The sequence below is a fragment of the Arachis hypogaea genome, chromosome 2 (genome assembly GCF_003086295.3).
Source record: "Arachis hypogaea cultivar Tifrunner chromosome 2, arahy.Tifrunner.gnm2.J5K5, whole genome shotgun sequence".
Taxonomy (NCBI): Eukaryota; Viridiplantae; Streptophyta; class Magnoliopsida; order Fabales; family Fabaceae; genus Arachis; species Arachis hypogaea.
In genome coordinates, this window is record NC_092037.1 from 96,413,005 (window position 1) to 96,430,218 (window position 17,214).

At 34.0% G+C, this 17,214-nt stretch overlaps 3 protein-coding genes across 5 annotated transcripts; 1 reads left to right on the top strand and 2 right to left on the bottom strand.

Annotated features, from left to right (window-relative positions):
* Positions 1-1,155: 1,155 nt before the first annotated feature.
* Positions 1,156-7,267, bottom strand: LOC112753881 (uncharacterized). Of its 2 annotated transcripts, none has more exons than XM_025801643.2 (13): positions 6,868-7,267; positions 6,055-6,227; positions 5,715-5,818; positions 5,433-5,513; positions 5,071-5,174; positions 4,897-4,983; positions 4,529-4,731; positions 3,630-3,831; positions 3,472-3,522; positions 3,290-3,388; positions 3,139-3,198; positions 2,739-2,863; positions 1,156-2,503 (listed from the first exon to the last, which is right to left on the bottom strand). In XM_025801643.2, exons 1-13 carry the CDS (start codon positions 7,132-7,134, stop codon positions 1,369-1,371), a joined length of 2,691 nt encoding a protein of 896 aa, XP_025657428.1. In that variant the 5' UTR covers positions 7,135-7,267; the 3' UTR covers positions 1,156-1,368. The 2 variants fall into 2 exon arrangements, with proteins under 2 accessions (XP_025657428.1, XP_025657429.1); XM_025801644.2 differs by having other exon boundaries at positions 2,739-2,860; positions 6,868-7,266.
* A 909-nt stretch (positions 7,268-8,176) lies between these two features.
* On the bottom strand, positions 8,177-12,206 carry LOC112753991 (peptidyl-prolyl cis-trans isomerase CYP18-1). The gene is made up of 5 exons (XM_025801651.3): positions 12,024-12,206; positions 11,827-11,901; positions 10,790-10,951; positions 8,852-9,010; positions 8,177-8,700 (listed from the first exon to the last, which is right to left on the bottom strand). Exons 1-5 carry the CDS (start codon positions 12,024-12,026, stop codon positions 8,617-8,619), a joined length of 483 nt encoding a protein of 160 aa, XP_025657436.1. The 5' UTR covers positions 12,027-12,206; the 3' UTR covers positions 8,177-8,616.
* Positions 12,207-12,794: 588 nt separating this feature from the next.
* LOC112753949 (growth-regulating factor 9) lies at positions 12,795-15,932 on the top strand. 2 transcript variants are annotated; one of them, XM_025801648.3, is made up of 4 exons: positions 12,795-13,105; positions 13,212-13,598; positions 14,461-14,937; positions 15,311-15,932. In XM_025801648.3, the coding sequence occupies exons 1-4, from the start codon at positions 13,045-13,047 to the stop codon at positions 15,742-15,744; spliced, it is 1,359 nt and encodes a 452-aa protein (XP_025657433.1). In that variant the 5' UTR covers positions 12,795-13,044; the 3' UTR covers positions 15,745-15,932. The 2 variants fall into 2 exon arrangements, with proteins under 2 accessions (XP_025657433.1, XP_025657434.1); XM_025801649.3 differs by having other exon boundaries at positions 12,882-13,105; positions 14,464-14,937.
* Positions 15,933-17,214: the final 1,282 nt, after the last annotated feature.

Sequence of the window (17,214 nt, forward strand, 5' to 3'; positions counted from 1 at the left end):
GATATTAATTATAAAAAAAATGAAGGCTGAGTTGCTAATGAGAATGCTTGCATTGTTGATCTCAAAATTTCTTTGTTACAATAATTTCTAGAATATATATATATATTCCTTATTTATTTACTTCATAAACAATTTCTTTATCGTGAATCCCTACTTATTTCTTTGACTTTTGATATAGCTAAAGCAATGTACGTGTATTAGTTTCAGTTTTCTAATAACTCTTGGCCCGTTAACTTTTACTCCTTTAGTTCCTACACTAGTAGCCTTTGACTTTAGGGTATGTCTTATTATTTTCATAATTTAATCAATCATGCATTCTTTTTTTTTTTTTTAGTCACAGTGTGAGCAATAATGATTAATGAACATTTCAAATGGCATCATTCTATATATATATAAATACCATAATGTTTGAAATCATATATGGAATAATAAAACGTCCTTTAATTTGCTTGTCCGGGTTCATTGAGAATCTTAGTAATTATTATTGCCAGGGTTTGCATTATTCATAATTTTGATTTTTTATTTCCTTCTTGTATGAAAAACTTTGTTACTATCCTTTGACTAATGACTACTCAATTTTGGGTATTGGGAATTTTCTTGCTCAGCCCACACCGACCACCATACATGGTCGGTTTCTACCACCTCCTAGGACTGTGCTTGAGGATCTTCCTTGTTGGGTAGGCTTCATGCAGGTTTTTACTTTTTATGTTACTTTCTTGTTCCATGTGCTTGTGTGAGGAATATTAGATGTTTAATAGTGAACATAACATTTTTGTATAAATTGTACATTGATACAATATCTTGTTTATTATTAAATTTGGTGTAAAATTTATTTTACATAAGTTATAGTATATTCAATAGTGGAGATTATGTATTGATTCAATGTAGGGGATAAAAATAAATAAAAACCAATTCTCTGCTCTAAAATGTCTAAGAAAATTTAAAAAGCATTGTAAAGTTTCTTTGCTATTGTTGCTAATGCTCTTAAGTCTTAACTTGTAAGCTGTTTAATGTGCTGAATTCTAAATAAATGTGGTGAATTGTTGTCGAGTCTTCCAAGTTCCAATTATGAATACCATGTTCAAAGACATTCATATTAACACATTTTCATTGAAATTTGAATGAACATTTGGTACTAAAATTAAGCATGGAGAATGGTAGGAAAACCCTTTTCTTGCCACTGGATCAGTCTGGTGTTTGTTGGAAAAAACCATATGAAGAAAGCTTATATACAATAAAATAGCCTAATGATAATTAGAGAGGAAAAATAGAAGAGATATTGGTGTTAGAAATGCAGAACCCTAAGAAGTAAGAATATACAACTTAGAACAAAATGAAGACTCATTGGATACACCCCATTCCCCACTACTATCCAACAGAATCTTCTTGAGTGGCTTCATCATCTTCATCCATGGAATCAATATCATCCTGCTTTTGATCCTCCTCCTCATCATGCTCACCACCCTGAGTTTCTGCATCAGACATTGATCCATGTTTTGCATCAGCTATGTCATCATCGCCAGTGTCGCTGCAACTCTCAGTTTCCGAGTCAAATAGAGCTATAACATTGTCTCTCCCTTGATTGGCAGAGACTCCAGATTGCCCCCTTGAATCAGTAGCAACAATGCCAATCGTCTTGCTTTGTAGTTTTTGTTCATCATTTCTTCCGGCACCATCAGCATCTGAAGTAGGAGTGATCTGATTCTCGGCCACCATACCATTCGAATCATGCAATGGTCCAGAACTTGCATTGTTGTCTCTGCTTGGAGATTCATTATCTTCATGCACAGATGGAGCTGTGCTGCAAGCCCAACTACCGGCAACTTCGGAAGTTATAAGGTCTGCTGTTTGGATTGTGTCTCTGGCTTGTGTATCCTCGACGGTCTTTTGAGTATCGACATGATTATTTGATTGCGAGTGATGTAAAACTTGCCTAGTAGTTGTTTGAACATGGTCTTCAGTTTCTTGTCCATTAACATCATCATCAAGCTGCATAGTGTCCCCAGCTAAAGCATCATTCCTGTTCAAATCGAAGTTCCGGTCACCACAATTTGCAGGACTCTCAGTCTCAACAACTCGCTCAGTGCATATGGCATCTCCCTCAATCATAGGTGCCGTGCCAACACCATCTATATTCGAACCGAATCCATCTCTAACACCATGGTCATGATCTGCACTGGTGAATTCGGCTTCTTGCGTATTTTGGCATTCTTCACTTCTTAAATCGCAGTCATGCTTCTCGGTGACACTGGCTTCCTCGCTTGATGTTTCAACTTGATCTCTGTTAAGCTTCTGTGCAGAATTAACAGATCCTGCCTTTGCAGCATTTTCTTTTTCTCTGGGTGATGTTCCACCCATGGCTCCATCCATATCAACTGATGTGTTGTCATAATTATCTTCATCTTCTAGAGTTCTCTGCATAGACTTTAGTTGCTCTTGTTGCTTAGCAAAAAGTACTTGTATCTCTGCAGTTGTGGAATAAAACGATCGTAGCTGTGTTTCCCTGCATCACAAATAGTTGTGGTTATTTAGTGATTGAGCTTCAGCCGAAGTGTATCAAATTATCATCACCATGAAGATTGAGGCAGAAGCATACATGTTGCATTAAAAAACAGCTACACCGTCAATCAGCATTTCACACTAAAAAAAAATCTACCATTCAACCCTTAAATACATTATCCTATTGAGACTAGCCATGTCACCCATGATGAATATTAGCAATCATATAAAAACCTTACCGAAGCATAAGCCTTTCTCTGGCACCTTTTAACCTCCGTCTCTCAAAATCAAGATCTCGCATTGCAGCATTTATTTCAAGCTCAAGAACTGAAACTTTAGCCCACGCTTCTTCTCTAGCTACCTGCTAACAACAGCAACAAAGAAAGAAACTTCAGGTGGAAAAGAAATTAATCAGGTGGAATGCTGAAGAAACAGATCTGCTATGGGATTCAGTATTCCTTGAACCATAAGCACTGGTCAGCACAACTCATAGAATAACTTTGCATTCACATAGAAATGACATTAGGAAAAATAAGATAAGAACACAGGAATTACTGCAAAGCAGACATTATTTTCATAAATGGTTTTGTACCAAAAGCTATCTGTATTCTATACCATGAACTTCCTTTTCGTCTATACCTTTTCACTTTCAAGCTCTTTCTTTAAACTTCTTGTCTCCAGCTCAAGTTCTTCTACTCTCTGCTCATCAATCAGCAGAGAATTAGTTATTAGCAGCTAAACCAAAATATGGATAAGTAACATGAAACTCCATATAAAGTTATCTTTGTACCTTTTCACCGTTTGCAGAGGCCAGCTGTTCTTCATGTAATTGTGTTTCCAACTGACGAACTTTATTATCGGAGACAACCAACTTTTGCCTAGTATCCTCCTGCATTAGAAAAGGAATAACATTTGTAGTACATAAAATTTGGCACTAAGGCTTGGCTAACAGCATCAGCATCGTAGTCATACCAGCTTGGATCTCAAGGTTTCAACCAGCGAAGAACTCTCCCTCTCTGACTCCTGCAACAGATCACAAGAAACCACCAGTAGGCAACTTAAACTAGACCCAAAAAGTAATTAAGATTTTTTTATTACTTTTTTCAATATTAGTACCAAAACTTTCAAACCTGGAGCTTATTTATTGTTTCTTGTAGTTCTCTTTCTCTTCTTGACGCAGCATCAGAAAGTCGTTTTAATTCTTCCTGAGCCTCAGACTGAGCTCTATGAACTGCAGCCTTTAGATCATCTGCAGCCTTTTCTTGCTCTTCTTTTCGCTTAGTTTTCTCTTCATCTAATTGTTCCTTCAGTTCAGTAATATTTACCTTTTGACTGAGAGAGTTACCATATAGACCAACATAAATATTAGCACTTCAAATACCAGGAAAATAAATTTTAAAAAGAAATAAATATAGAAAACGAGCTCCAAAAGTGATTCAAAATTAGTTTAACAACTTCAACAGAAAAAGACAGGCTGAACCATTTTGATAAGCTCTAATCAGAAGCCACTATAAATATCAATAAACTTGAATCAGGACAACCTGAAATTATTGGGGAAGGGGACGGGGATGGGAGTAGAGGTAGGGTACCCCACGGGGACTCGCAATATCCCCGGGAAGGTGGAATTTACTAAAATGTCATCACTTGTATAAAAAGTTATAAGTTATCATGGTGGATATTTAATATTTGTATTAGATTATGTTAAATTGTGTTTGGAACTTTGGATTGTGTTGATTTATGTTAAACTTTGTTGAATTTTTGAAAGATTGTGTTATGAGTTTTGTGTTAAATTGTTTTAAAAAAACTTTAAAGACAATACCCATGAATACCCGCGGATATCTGCCATCCTCGCGGAGACAATTAATCAGGGACCCGTGATGGGGATGGGGCGGGAATGGGGGCATATTCATAAACGTGGATGGGGAGCATCACGGGTATCCATTGCCAGCCCAAGAAATTACATAATATGAAGTATTCATACCATTCAATATCTACATCAATGATAAATTCTGAATCCAACAACGCATACCTATGTATTATAGCATTTGCTTCAGCACATGACTGCATGTAAACACTAAGATTCTCATTAAGGTCTTCCAATGCATGTTTCTGTTCAGCAGATATTTTGTTAGCTTCTCCCAACTCCTTGTGTTTGAGATCGACCATTAGCTGTAACTCTTTCAATTGATCAAGGTAACCTTTTGCTACCGACTCTTTGACTGATTTCAGCTCCTAGAGAATGGATCATATATTAGGTAAGATATTGTAGGTTTTAAGCAACATGAATAAATAAGTTTAAATTAAGACAAAGATTTGTTCTGAAATCCATTAGATGCACAAATAGCCATTAAATATCACGCTGGAAAAGTAAGTCATAAAATGAATGAAATTACATACATTTTCATGAAGTTCAACAGCTGCACGATTTTCATTACGCAAGGTATCAATTAAAACAACTTGATTCTCCAATTGCTTTCTCAGTTCCTGACAACAAGAACATTGGATAACTTAAAGAAAAAAAAAAAGGTTTGCTTCACTCATTTATACTTCAATCCTTCAAAATTAACACACCGTGTTTGATCTTTGAAGGCTTCTGAAATCATCAAGAGATATAGGACCCTCAGGAGCACCAATGCCTAAACCCTTCAATCTCTTGTTTTCAGAAACGAACTCCTCTACATACAGGGGGGGAAAAGTTAAAGCAAAAAGAAAATCAGTATCAATCTCGATACAATATAACCTATACAATCGAATAAACTTGTCTCAAAGCAACATCCTGCAACAAAGCATAGCAAAATTATGACATTCATCACATATGAAGCTTTAAACTTTGACAAAATAGAGGTCTGAGTTCTGCTTATGAGCATAAACCAGAGTATAATGCAAGAATGACTAAGAATAGTATGTATGTGAGCTGCTAATCATAATGCTACCTGCTTTCCGTTTGGGAACTGCATTATCCGTTGTGGGAGTGGACACAACCACCTCTCGATATACAAAAGCATATGCAAGCTCTGTTAAGATAAGACAAAAGTTTTTCAATAGGGAAAGAGAACAAAAGAAGTTTCCTTTTGGAAAGAGAACAAAGATACATTGCAAATTCTAACAAATATCGATGCAAGTGTGTGTGAGGAGAGTGAGTTGTACCATGGTGGGATTGGTATAAAAGATAAAATCGTAATAGAATCACTGAATTCCAAAGGAACTCATATTACCATGTTGAGGGGGAGCTGAAAATGATATAATATCTCCATGATGAACTTTAACAGCAGCATTATTCTTTTTCAATTTCTCCCAGTTCAGATAAGTCCCATTTGTGCTAAACAAAAAACAAAATATGAAGCGAGCAAGACAAATTCCAAATTAGACAACTTGCAGCACCTAAATACAAACTGACACATCTTCAACAGATTCAGAAAAAAAATTTAAAATGACTTGGCAATTGATGATACAACAAAAATAATAAATCTATACCACTAGGTGGGACAAGCTACATGTAAATTACACCTCGGTAGAATGCATGTAAAATAAATCCAAAAAAGAAATGGCAACAACCTCGTATCTTTCAAGAATACAGACATAGTGTCCTCCATATTTTCATTGGTAACCCTCATCCTATAAATTTTGCAATGGTTTGCACTAACAGAGTTGGAATCAATCTGGAAACGCACATCCTCCACCAATCGCCCAATGCAGTGCTCATCAGCAGTCAACAGAATATTAATTCCCTGCTTACAGTTCTCCCAGTCAGATGAAATTCAAACAATGCTGCAATTATTTGATGCTTCTATCCAAGAAAAAGCAAAGATTGTTATGTACCAAAAATTAACTAGTTCACCAAACAACCACAAAACTTTTATCTCCACAGCCCATGTGAAGTATGTTATTGGATCAAATGATACCACCTTGTCCAATCATGAACCATGTCGATAGCAAAATCATTGAATAAGTGATATCTATACCCTTTATTTCTTTTTAAAGAGAAAAAAAGCTTTCCCTTATTGCATATAGTCCTACATATGAATCAGCTTCTTTCGTTTTCAAAATCATTTAATAAAAAATTACTTCTTAGACAATTCTAAAAAATTTAAAACAAAAAAATACTTTTTCGCCTATAATGTGAATAAATCCAAGTTCGCCTATAAGTTGAATACAAATAATCTGTAAAACCTACATGGCTAACTACACATTCAATTTAAAGTTATGCATTTTCCCTTTCCCTATCCCTATTGTCCTACGTAATAGTAACTTACAAAGAAAAGTTAACCTTTTTTTTTTTTCAAATAATTTGAGGAAATCCAAAAGTGCTTTTCGAATTAAAGCTCAAGAAAAAGTGAATATAAGTAATGAGAGAATGTTACGAGTTACCTGGGTTCTTTTGCGAGCATTGTTGGAAATGGCGGTGAGAACGCCCCAAACGTGAGGGTCGGGAGTGTTATGAAGTGGCTGGGTAGCGATTTTGGAAGCGACGGAGAGGATGAAGTCTCTAGGGTTCAATGGCGGTTGTTGTTGCTGCTGCTGCTGCTGTTTCTGGATGGGTTCCGAAACGACGTCGTTGGGTGTAGAGGTAGGGAGATGAGAGACGGTGGTGTTTGGGGTGGTTTCTGGTTTGGCGTCATTCTCCTCTGTTGCCATTGAAGAGAGAGAGTGGAGAATTGGCGGGGAATTTGAAACCCTAGTTATGTAGTTACCTGAATTTTGTGGTAAAAGTCAACACTGAGTTGTGGTTGCTGGTTTAGTCAACACAGATGAACTATGAGTGAGACACTAACAAAGACTTGTAACTAATGGGAAATGCATCTTTCATAAATTTTGTTTTTAAAATATGATTTTTTTATTATTTAATATTTTTTTCACATATTTATTTTTTGTCCTATTTAAAAAATATATAATAAGAGATAATATTTTATGAAAAAGAAAATTTACAAATCCATTTATGTAAATAATGTTTTTTTATATTCGTTGTACTGAAATAGATGGTTAATTTTAAGTTTTCAACAAAATTTCTAAATAAATAAATTTAATCTCTTGTAAACAATATTAATCTTAAATACTTTTTATTAAATAAAAATATTATATTTATTATTAATAAAATAAATTTTAACTCTTTATTTTATTATGTTTTATATAAATAGATGAAATTTAATAAAATATCCCGTTAATAAGATAATAACAAATCAATTTTTTAAAAACGTTATGTAGAATAAATTAACATTCGTCTATTAATAAATATCCCTACCATGTGTTATTCAAAGTTATTGAAAACAAGGACTTGATTTCATAGTTTATAAAAACAAAACTAAATAATAAAAATAAAAATCAATTAAAATTGTCTGATGATAAATATCTTTAGAATATTTTTAGTTAAACCATAAATTTATCTTTAGTTGGAAAAAATATGGGATAAATTCTTTGTTTTTTTTACAAAATTCATCCGTATACATTTTTTTTTCCTTTGAATGAAGAAAATGTTTTTTCTTCTAAAAAAATCTGAATGACAAAATAATAGGGAATAAATTTTTAGATAAAGATAAATGCATTGCTTTCAAATATTAATAGACTATTGTATTCTTTATATTATTTTTTTAGTCCTGAATAAAACTTCCTTTTGTATATATATAGTTTTTCTTTCCTACTAAACCTTTTTAAATTATGCCAATGAGTGATTCAGCTTCGATTCACAAAATTCCAAACAGATCTATCATTAAGATAACTCTATTCTAATCATGTTTGACATTACATATACAAATCTCTATGGCCTCTTTCATTAATCTTTGTACAAGTTTGCTTGGTGATGCAAACAAGATGAGATTGTAACACTTAAAAGCCATGGACATTCCATATAAAAGAAGAAAATAAGAGAAAGACACACAATACAAAAGAATCTTGGTCCTAAACATTACAGAAACATGACCATTTTTACACTAATCCTTGAAAAATGTATCTATCGACATGCCTTTGTTCATATCTCACAAACATGTTAATTAACTCAATGCACAATTTACTTCTGTATTTCTCTTAATCAGAGGTCAAGAAATTGGTTAAAATTGAGTATTTAATAATTCCCTTTACCCTCCCTCTTCTTGTAATGAGAACTGCTGAGACAAGTTTAACCACTTAACCAGCAAGCGGATTAGCATGTATCGTGACTCGATTGAGCCTAATCTCGGCAAGTGGACGGTCCCCTGCTCCTGTTTGAGTCTGCACAACATAAATGTTAAGTATATATTAATAACTGTTTACCATGATTAGCTTTTCTCAGTTGAGTTTTCTATCAAGCCAAGATGATATAAGTTGAAGGCTAAGCCTTAGCTTCTACAAGCAAATTTGCAGTGGCATAAGAATCAGGTACCTTCTCCATGAGATCAAGAACTTCAAATCCATGGATTACTCTGCCAAATACTGTATAAAGTCCATTTAAATGTGGCTGCTTTGCATATGTTATGAAGAACTGGCTTCCATTAGTGTTTGGACCACTGTTAGCCATTGACAATATTCCTCTTGCATTGTGCTGGAACATAGAAAAGGGCAATGTGTTGGCCATTGTAATCATGCTTTGAAGAGAAATGTCAATAATTAGCATTCAATATATAAATCACAAATGCCCCACTATGTTTATGTCAACTCCCAAAAAAACATGTCAAAACAGGTACCTGTGGGAATAATCTGTGACGAAAATCTAAATGGAGACCCAAAACCCCAACAGGGATGGGACCCCCCCGTGAATAAACGGAGAAGGGGACGGGAACAGGGGCAGAGGTACCCACCCAATGGATAGTGCTTAAATGGGGACTTGCAAAATCCCCACGGGGAAGGGAATCCACCTCCACGGATATTTTGGGAAGCGGACGGGAACAGGGGCAGAGGTACCCACCCAATGGATAGTGCTTAAATGGGGATTTGCAAAATCCCCACGGGGAAGGGAATCCACCTCCACGGATATTTTGGGATGGCAATGGATACCCGTGGGGGCAGGTACCCCTCTCATGCTCCCCATCCACATTTATGAATATGCCCCCATTCCCGCCCCATCCCCATCACGGGTCCCCAATTAATTGTCTCCGCGAGGATGGCGGATATCCGCGGGTATTCATGGGTATTGTCTTTAAAGTTTTTTTAAAACAATTTAACACAACTCATAACACAATCTTTCGAAAATTCAACAAAGTTTAACATAAAACAACAATCCAATGTTCTGAACACAATTTAACATAATCTAATACAAATATTAAATATCCACCATGATTTTATATAAGTGATGACATTTTAGTAAACTCCACCTTCCCGGGGATATTGCGAGTCCCCGTCAGGTACCCTACCTCTACCCCCATCCCCGTCCCCGTCCCCATTTATTCGCGGGGCGGACTCCGTTCCTCGTCGGGATTTTACAACTATCCATTTAACCCCCCATCACGGGTAATCCCCATGGGTACCCGCTTCCATGGATATTTTTGTCATCCCTTTACGGGATGGCAATGGTCCCCGCCACCCGCTCCCAAGAGAAATGCACCCCCGTCCCCTCCCCATCCCCATTTATTTGTCTCCAGCGGGAAGATGGATATCCGCGGGTATTCATGGATATTTAATTGAAAATTTTGAAAATAATAATCTAAAAAAAATAACATAATAATTAATAATCATAACATAAACGAATCCAACTTACACAACTATCCATAATACATTCATTATAAAAAAAATAATACCATTTAAAAGAAAATAACATAAAGCTCCGTCTTGTATTCTAATTTCCAAGAATTCAATTTAGATAAATTATGGGGCATTTGGTAATTTCACATCTTGCGGAGATTTCACGAAAGTAACTGTATTACAATTCTACAATATAACAACTATATTTCATACACCTAAACATTGAAGGTCTTGAAAACCTAAGGGAAGCCAACTAGATTATGACTTCTTCAAATATGATAAAAGTTGTAAGAAATAAGCCTTGAACAAGAAGAAATTGCTTGAAGTAATGTTAACAAGTCACTTTGCACAAACTTTCTCCTATGGATCTTATTGATAACAGTATATCTCCATTGTAACCTTAATATCATCGAACATAGATGGTATTATCTATGTCCTTTGACAGGAAACACAAAAAATGAAGTACTTAGTAATGTTCGATTCATCATAAGATCACAAAATACGCCATTTCTACAACCGAATTCTATAGTTCCAACATTAGCATTGAGAATTAAACTCAAAACAAGTAAAACAGATTGACAGACATGAAGCAAAAGGAAAGCATAACACCAATGGCATAGCTTCACAGTAATTAGCAACTTACCTTAAGAGATTCCCTAATCTCGTCATTGAATTTCTTTCCCCATATGCTGGTACCCCCTTTCCCGGTACCGGTTGGGTCTCCCCCTTGAATCATGAAACCTTTGATGTTGCGGTGAAATATAGTCCCATCATAATAACCACTCCCACATAATGCTAAAAAGTTCTGAATAAAAAAAAAAAAAACATAAAACCCACAATATTTGAAATTGTTAGGTCACAGCATCCTTCAACAAAAACAACCAATTATCACCTTCACCTCTTGCAAGAACAAAATTGGCTATCCTTAAGTCTAAACTATCATTATTAAACTTCACAAACACAAGTGACACAGAGGTAGTTTCATTCACAATAATCAATTTGTCTACTCTAAAAGCAAGTTAATTATCTTATTCAAATTAAAGGGATAAATTACACTAACAACCTCTTAAATGTTTGCGTGATATTACACACGAAACCCATTGATTTGTCATGCCAATACTAACCTCCCCCTTAGCGAAGGTTTGATTCATGGAATATTTTTGCATTCTTGAAAATTTTGCACGGGAAAAAGAGTCTAATTTTGGTATATTGACGACGTAAAACTTTTAGACACCTAGATAGTTGTCCAATCACATCCTTTTTTGGATGACCATTCATGGAGTCAATGCAAAAGGTACTGACTCTTGCTACCATGACGTTACATAATTGGATGATGCACGTATAAAACATTTTTACAATACATCAAAATTAAATTCTTGGAAAAAAATTCCGAAATAAGATTTTTAGTAGGTAAAAAGTGAAAAAACCTCAGTATCGTGCTTATTTTACAAATAACAGTCTGTATTGTGTAATATCACCTATCCTTATGAGAGAGTTCAGTGCAATCTACCCTTAAATAAATTGGTTACTTACTCTAAATTCTCTATCAGCAACTCGAAACTTGGAACTTGTTTATAGCAAAATAAGTATCAAATAGCATGAACCAGCAAATTGTGATTAATCTTACTAAAACTAAGACAGAAAAGGAACACAAATTGAAGGGGTTGAAAGGTTAGTTACCTCAGAAGTTTTTGGGACCTCATCACAGAAGATTTCGCACTTGATGTCTCCTAGATTTGTGTGCAGAGTCACCGACTGAAATAAACAGTTTCAACAACAACCAAAGTGAGTGAGATTCACATTCACATAATATATATAACTATGCACGCACGCACGCAAGGTGTTCGACGAAAGTACTCCAAGTTATTACAACTCACCATTTTGTGTGAAATGTTTGAGAAGATGAAAATCACGGCAAAACGAGACCTGTGATTGGGAAGTTTTCAACTTTCAATGCGCTATGAACTATCAAGCGCTGGTGCTACTCCGATAGCCAGTCGCTAGATTCTTCTGGAACTAATATTCGATTTTTTTTTTCATTTTTATTTTTTGGACTTGTTTTTTGGACATATTCTTGTTTTTCTATTTTTGGGGGATGAATTGGGCTTCTCGTTTTCAGACTTCAGGCCCAATGTGACCAAAAAGTGAGAGACTTAAGACCCAAACAGAGGAACCAAATTCTGTCAAAAACATGGAAACAAACTACCAAAAATTGTAAGTGGCGGTTGATAAAAAAAAAGAATTGCAAATGGTGTTATTTCTTTCAATTTTTCAATTCTGAAAAAATAAAAAATTATCTTTTTTAGATTCTTATTACTATTAGTAATCAACAGAACCAAAAGCAATAAGAAAAAAGTAATGTTATTTTGATAGATATAAAGTTTCATCCAAAAATGAAGGTGGCGGTTAAATAAAATTATGATTTTAATTAACATATTTTTTTTGGTGACTGATTTTAATTAACATATGATCACATTATAAAAGTTTAAAACTACTTTAGACTATCAACTATAGGAAATGATTTAATAATATTTGTCAGAAACTCCCACTTTTTTAATGCTAAAATGTTCACTTGCAATGAACCGAATACAATAAATGAATAATTAAATGTGTCTGAAATAAAAATTAATTAATGGGATCAAAATCTTGATAATGTTTATCTGTTCTGTACACTTCTGTTTTCCACTTTCTCTCTCACTTCACTTTCTATCTACAGTGTCAGTAGTGTACTGAGTAGAGTGAGTGAGTCATCACGGGAAATAAAGAAAGAACAACAAGTGCTTCTGTCACTTCTTTCTTTATGAAAAAACTACTTTTGATTTTAACATTTTCAATTGATACTGAAAAAAGAAAGAAAGATTTTAAAGGGGCACTTTTTTGGTTTCTCCTTTTCCTTATATGAATGTGACAATGGAAGCCAAGTCTCTTGAAGCTGTTCCCTCTTCACACAACACTTCTGGTTTCTTTTCTCTCCCACCCCATGTTGTTTTTTTGTGCTTTTTCTTTTCTTTGCTCACTTTTATGTGTTTTCTTCTGGTGTTTTTGTTGATTATTATATTTTCTAGGTGGACCCCAGAAGAAGATTGACATGGGACAAAAGATGGATGGTGGTGGTGGTGTTGGAGTGATCAAAGAAGAGAAGAAGAACACAACAAGTTTTGAAACACTGAAGAGAGCAGAAGAGGAAGAAGGAGGAACAATAAGAAAACCTGCTATGAACAAAGCATGGCAACAACAAGAAGAAGATAGGTGCTGTTGTTTATTGTTCACAGAAGCTCAAAGGCGTGAACTTCATCATCAAGTTCTTACCTTCAACTACTTTGCTTATAATCTCCCTCTTCCTCTTCCTCTTCCTCTTCCTCTTCCTCTCCCTCACCCTCATCATCACCTTGTGCTACCCTTTGGTTCTGGCTTTGGTGTTTTTCATAAGCAATTTCCAAGCTATATGTCAGGTTTGTAACTATTTTTTTGGGAATATTTCTGATAAGGCCCTTTTCAATATATACATATATCTGTGTAAACCTATATATTATTTTTGGATGTTTTTAGATTTAAGTTGGATTTGTTCTCCCAACTAGTGTTCTATTTAGGAGTAGAATATGGTTGATCACACTCATAATATGCCTCTATCATGATGTCACACCCTTGTTGGCAAGGTTTTCAAAATCTTGAATTAACTTGGTTTATAAGTTTAGGTCCTTAACATCAAGTTTATAAGTTGAGTTTCACTATTGAACTTTACTTTTCATGAATTTAGGTGAACTCTTGAGTTTGATTAGATTGCTTATAGGTATATGTCTATGTTATTTTGAACTTTTAGTTTCTTTCCCCTTTCCCCTTTTATTTATTCATTACCTTAATTTGGATGGTGGTTTATTAGAGTACCTCATGTTAGATTGTCTTGGAATGAATTCATTGTTTCATTGGGGCTTAATTAATGATAAAGTTTTGTTTTGTGCTTTTTATTTCAAGAATTTAGGAATAGTTTCAGGTTATGTTTGGTTTATAATTTGAAAATTATGGTTTATTCCAACCAAAATCACTACTTTCTATTCTAAGCCAAATCATGTTTTAAGACTAAAAAAGATGTTAAAATGTAATATATATTATATCAACATGGTTTTGCCAAATTTGTTGAAATGAATTGAAATTCAATTTGCACCTTCAAGTCACTATTTTAGGTGTGTAAACTAATATTTGCTAGTGGAATTAATAAAATATGAAGACATTCTAAATTTGCTAATTTTTATGCCAAGAATGTGAGGTTTTATGAAGACATTCTAAATTTGCTAATTTTGTTCATTTCTGTGTTAGGAGAATACAATCACTACCAATGTTTTGACTATGCAAGTATGATGGATCCTGAACCGAATAGGTGTAGAAGAACCGATGGAAAGAAATGGAGGTGCAGCAAGAACACAGTACCTTATCATAAGTATTGTGAACGACACGTGCACAGAGGCCGGAACCGTTCAAGAAAGCCTGTGGAAACATCCAAAGTTGTTAACTCAAATCCGATAACAAAGCCTTGTAGCAAGCTACATACTACCGTAGCTTCAAACACAAAATCTGCTGTTTCAATTCCAACACCTAAGGTAACAAACTTTGGCAACATGACATCGGTTGCTTCGGATAACAGAAGTAGCCGAGATTTATGCAAGAAGGATAACCAGATCAAGAACTGTGTCGGCTATAGTATCAGTGTTATGAGTAGTGGTAAAGGAAGTGTTACCAATGATAGTAATTGCATCTCTGCCGGCATAGGCTTCTCCCCAAGGAGTGTTCTTCAAGGTACTATTCGTGACTTCGCAACAACTTCTGTGACATATTTTCACTTAATATATTGTGTTGTTAGCTGCCATTAGACAACAAAGTGCACTTTGCTGTGTAATTAGATGGACTTACCTAATCCAACAGCACAGTAGTTGCGAACGCCGAGCATATGCCACATATTTTTGCATGCATTCGACATTTTTGCTTTGTTATTTGAGAATATTTGTCTTTATCTTAGTTTAGGATTAATTTCAATAGCACTAATTCTGATTTAGGACAACATCCAAATTATACATGTAAGAAATTAAGAGCAAGACTAATCATGAGGTTGAAGTTTGTTCATTAGAAAAGCTGATTCAACTTTGTTCCTTTTCTTTCACTGTGATTGAAGTTTCTGGTTGCAATAGTTCACACCACAACTACACAAACAGTACAGAGCTTGAACCAGGCAGGTGCCGGAGAACAGACGGCAAGAAGTGGCGGTGCAAGAGCGCTGTTCTACCTGGTCAGAAGTATTGCACCACTCACGTGCACAGAGGAGCTAAAAGGCGTTGTTCCATTGATCATGTGCCAGTCACTACTACTCCTACTCCTACTCCTCGCTATGCCAATACCAATTCTCGGCCGATTTACTCTGCCGCGAACAGGACAACGATAACCGAAGCTCGGAAAACAGTTTGCACAGTTCCTAACACAAAACTTTCTATGTCAATCCCAGCAAGTGCACCATTGACACACAACAATGGGAAGAGTCCTAATAGGAGCAGTGACACAGACACCACCATCACTGACACCATCAATGAGTGTAGCTATGCTTCTTTCTAAGAAGCAGTGTTTCCAATTTCATGTATCTAAAACCTGTTTATTGCTTTTTGTATGAACAAGTTGGACTACTTATTACTGTTTAGGCATTTGAATATCAGTTTTGTGTATAGTGTGAACAATGAGATCTTGATGTAGGGGATATCTGATGAATCAAATGTCTCACTTAAGCTTATGCTTGTTCATTTGAATGATGTGAATTAAACATTTTCACTTAATTATCTTTTCTTGTATGGAATGTTTCCACCTTTAGTATTAAACCACTCTTCCACCTTAACCCATGATAACAATAGAGAAGTCTCACCGCTCACAAATTCAGCCTAACAGAATATACAAATTCAATTATAATTTTAGTCTTTATTATTATTTTATTTTTATCTTATCTTTATTTATCTCTATCTTATCTTTATTTGTTTTTATCTTTCATAGGTTAATGCCTTATATATATTTAGTTTTACTTTTGTAGTTTACAATTTCAATCAATCAACAATCAATAAAATTTTTTCATCTTTTCTTTTCTTTCCTCATTAAGTAGATAAAAGAATAAAGAAAAGAAAACTTTGAAATGAAATTTTGTGATATGAACAATAATTTGTCCACTTTGAACTGCTATAGTTGTAATGCATCTCTTCAACTGTTCAACATGACTGATTTTTCTGAAATCCTTGTTCCACTAAAAATCATTCACTTAGCTACCCTCAGTATATCTGTAACAAAATTCTTTCTAATCAAATTAAATAAGATTAGTCGATGAATTGGATACAGATAATTAAGGATTACTAGAATTCCTAACTCACATTTTTTTATTTGATCTTTATCATTGTAAACTTAGGAGTATATATGTGAAGTCATGAATTTGTCTAAGGAGCTTTGAATTATTATGACTACAATTCATATCATAAGTAAAAATTTAAATTAGAAGGATTGTTATATATATATATATATATATATATATATATATATATATATATATATATATATATATATATCAATAACATAGCAGTTTGGAATAACTTTTTTTAAAAAATATTTCTTATTTTTTTAAAATATTTTTTATCAAAAAAGTAATTTTGTTTTTAGATAAAAAGTTTAAGAAGTAATTTTAATTTTAATTTTTTTAATACACATTTCATTAAACTATTTTTAAAATTTAGTTTTCTCAGAAAACAACATATTGCTTACTTAAAATGGCAAAAACATTGCTTTTTTAGTTAGAAATATTTTTAAAAAAATCCTAATAAAACCTATATATTTATATAAAAATAGTTTTTTAATTCTTTCTTTCAAAGAAGTCAATCCAAATGATGATGCATGAGAACAAATACTCTTCTCATTTTAAACTAACTATTTAAATATATATATATATATATATATATATATATATATATACATATTAAGAAAATAATAAATACGAACATCTTCAAAACTATATCATTAGAAAAGTTGCTTTTCAATTAGTACCCATTTATAATT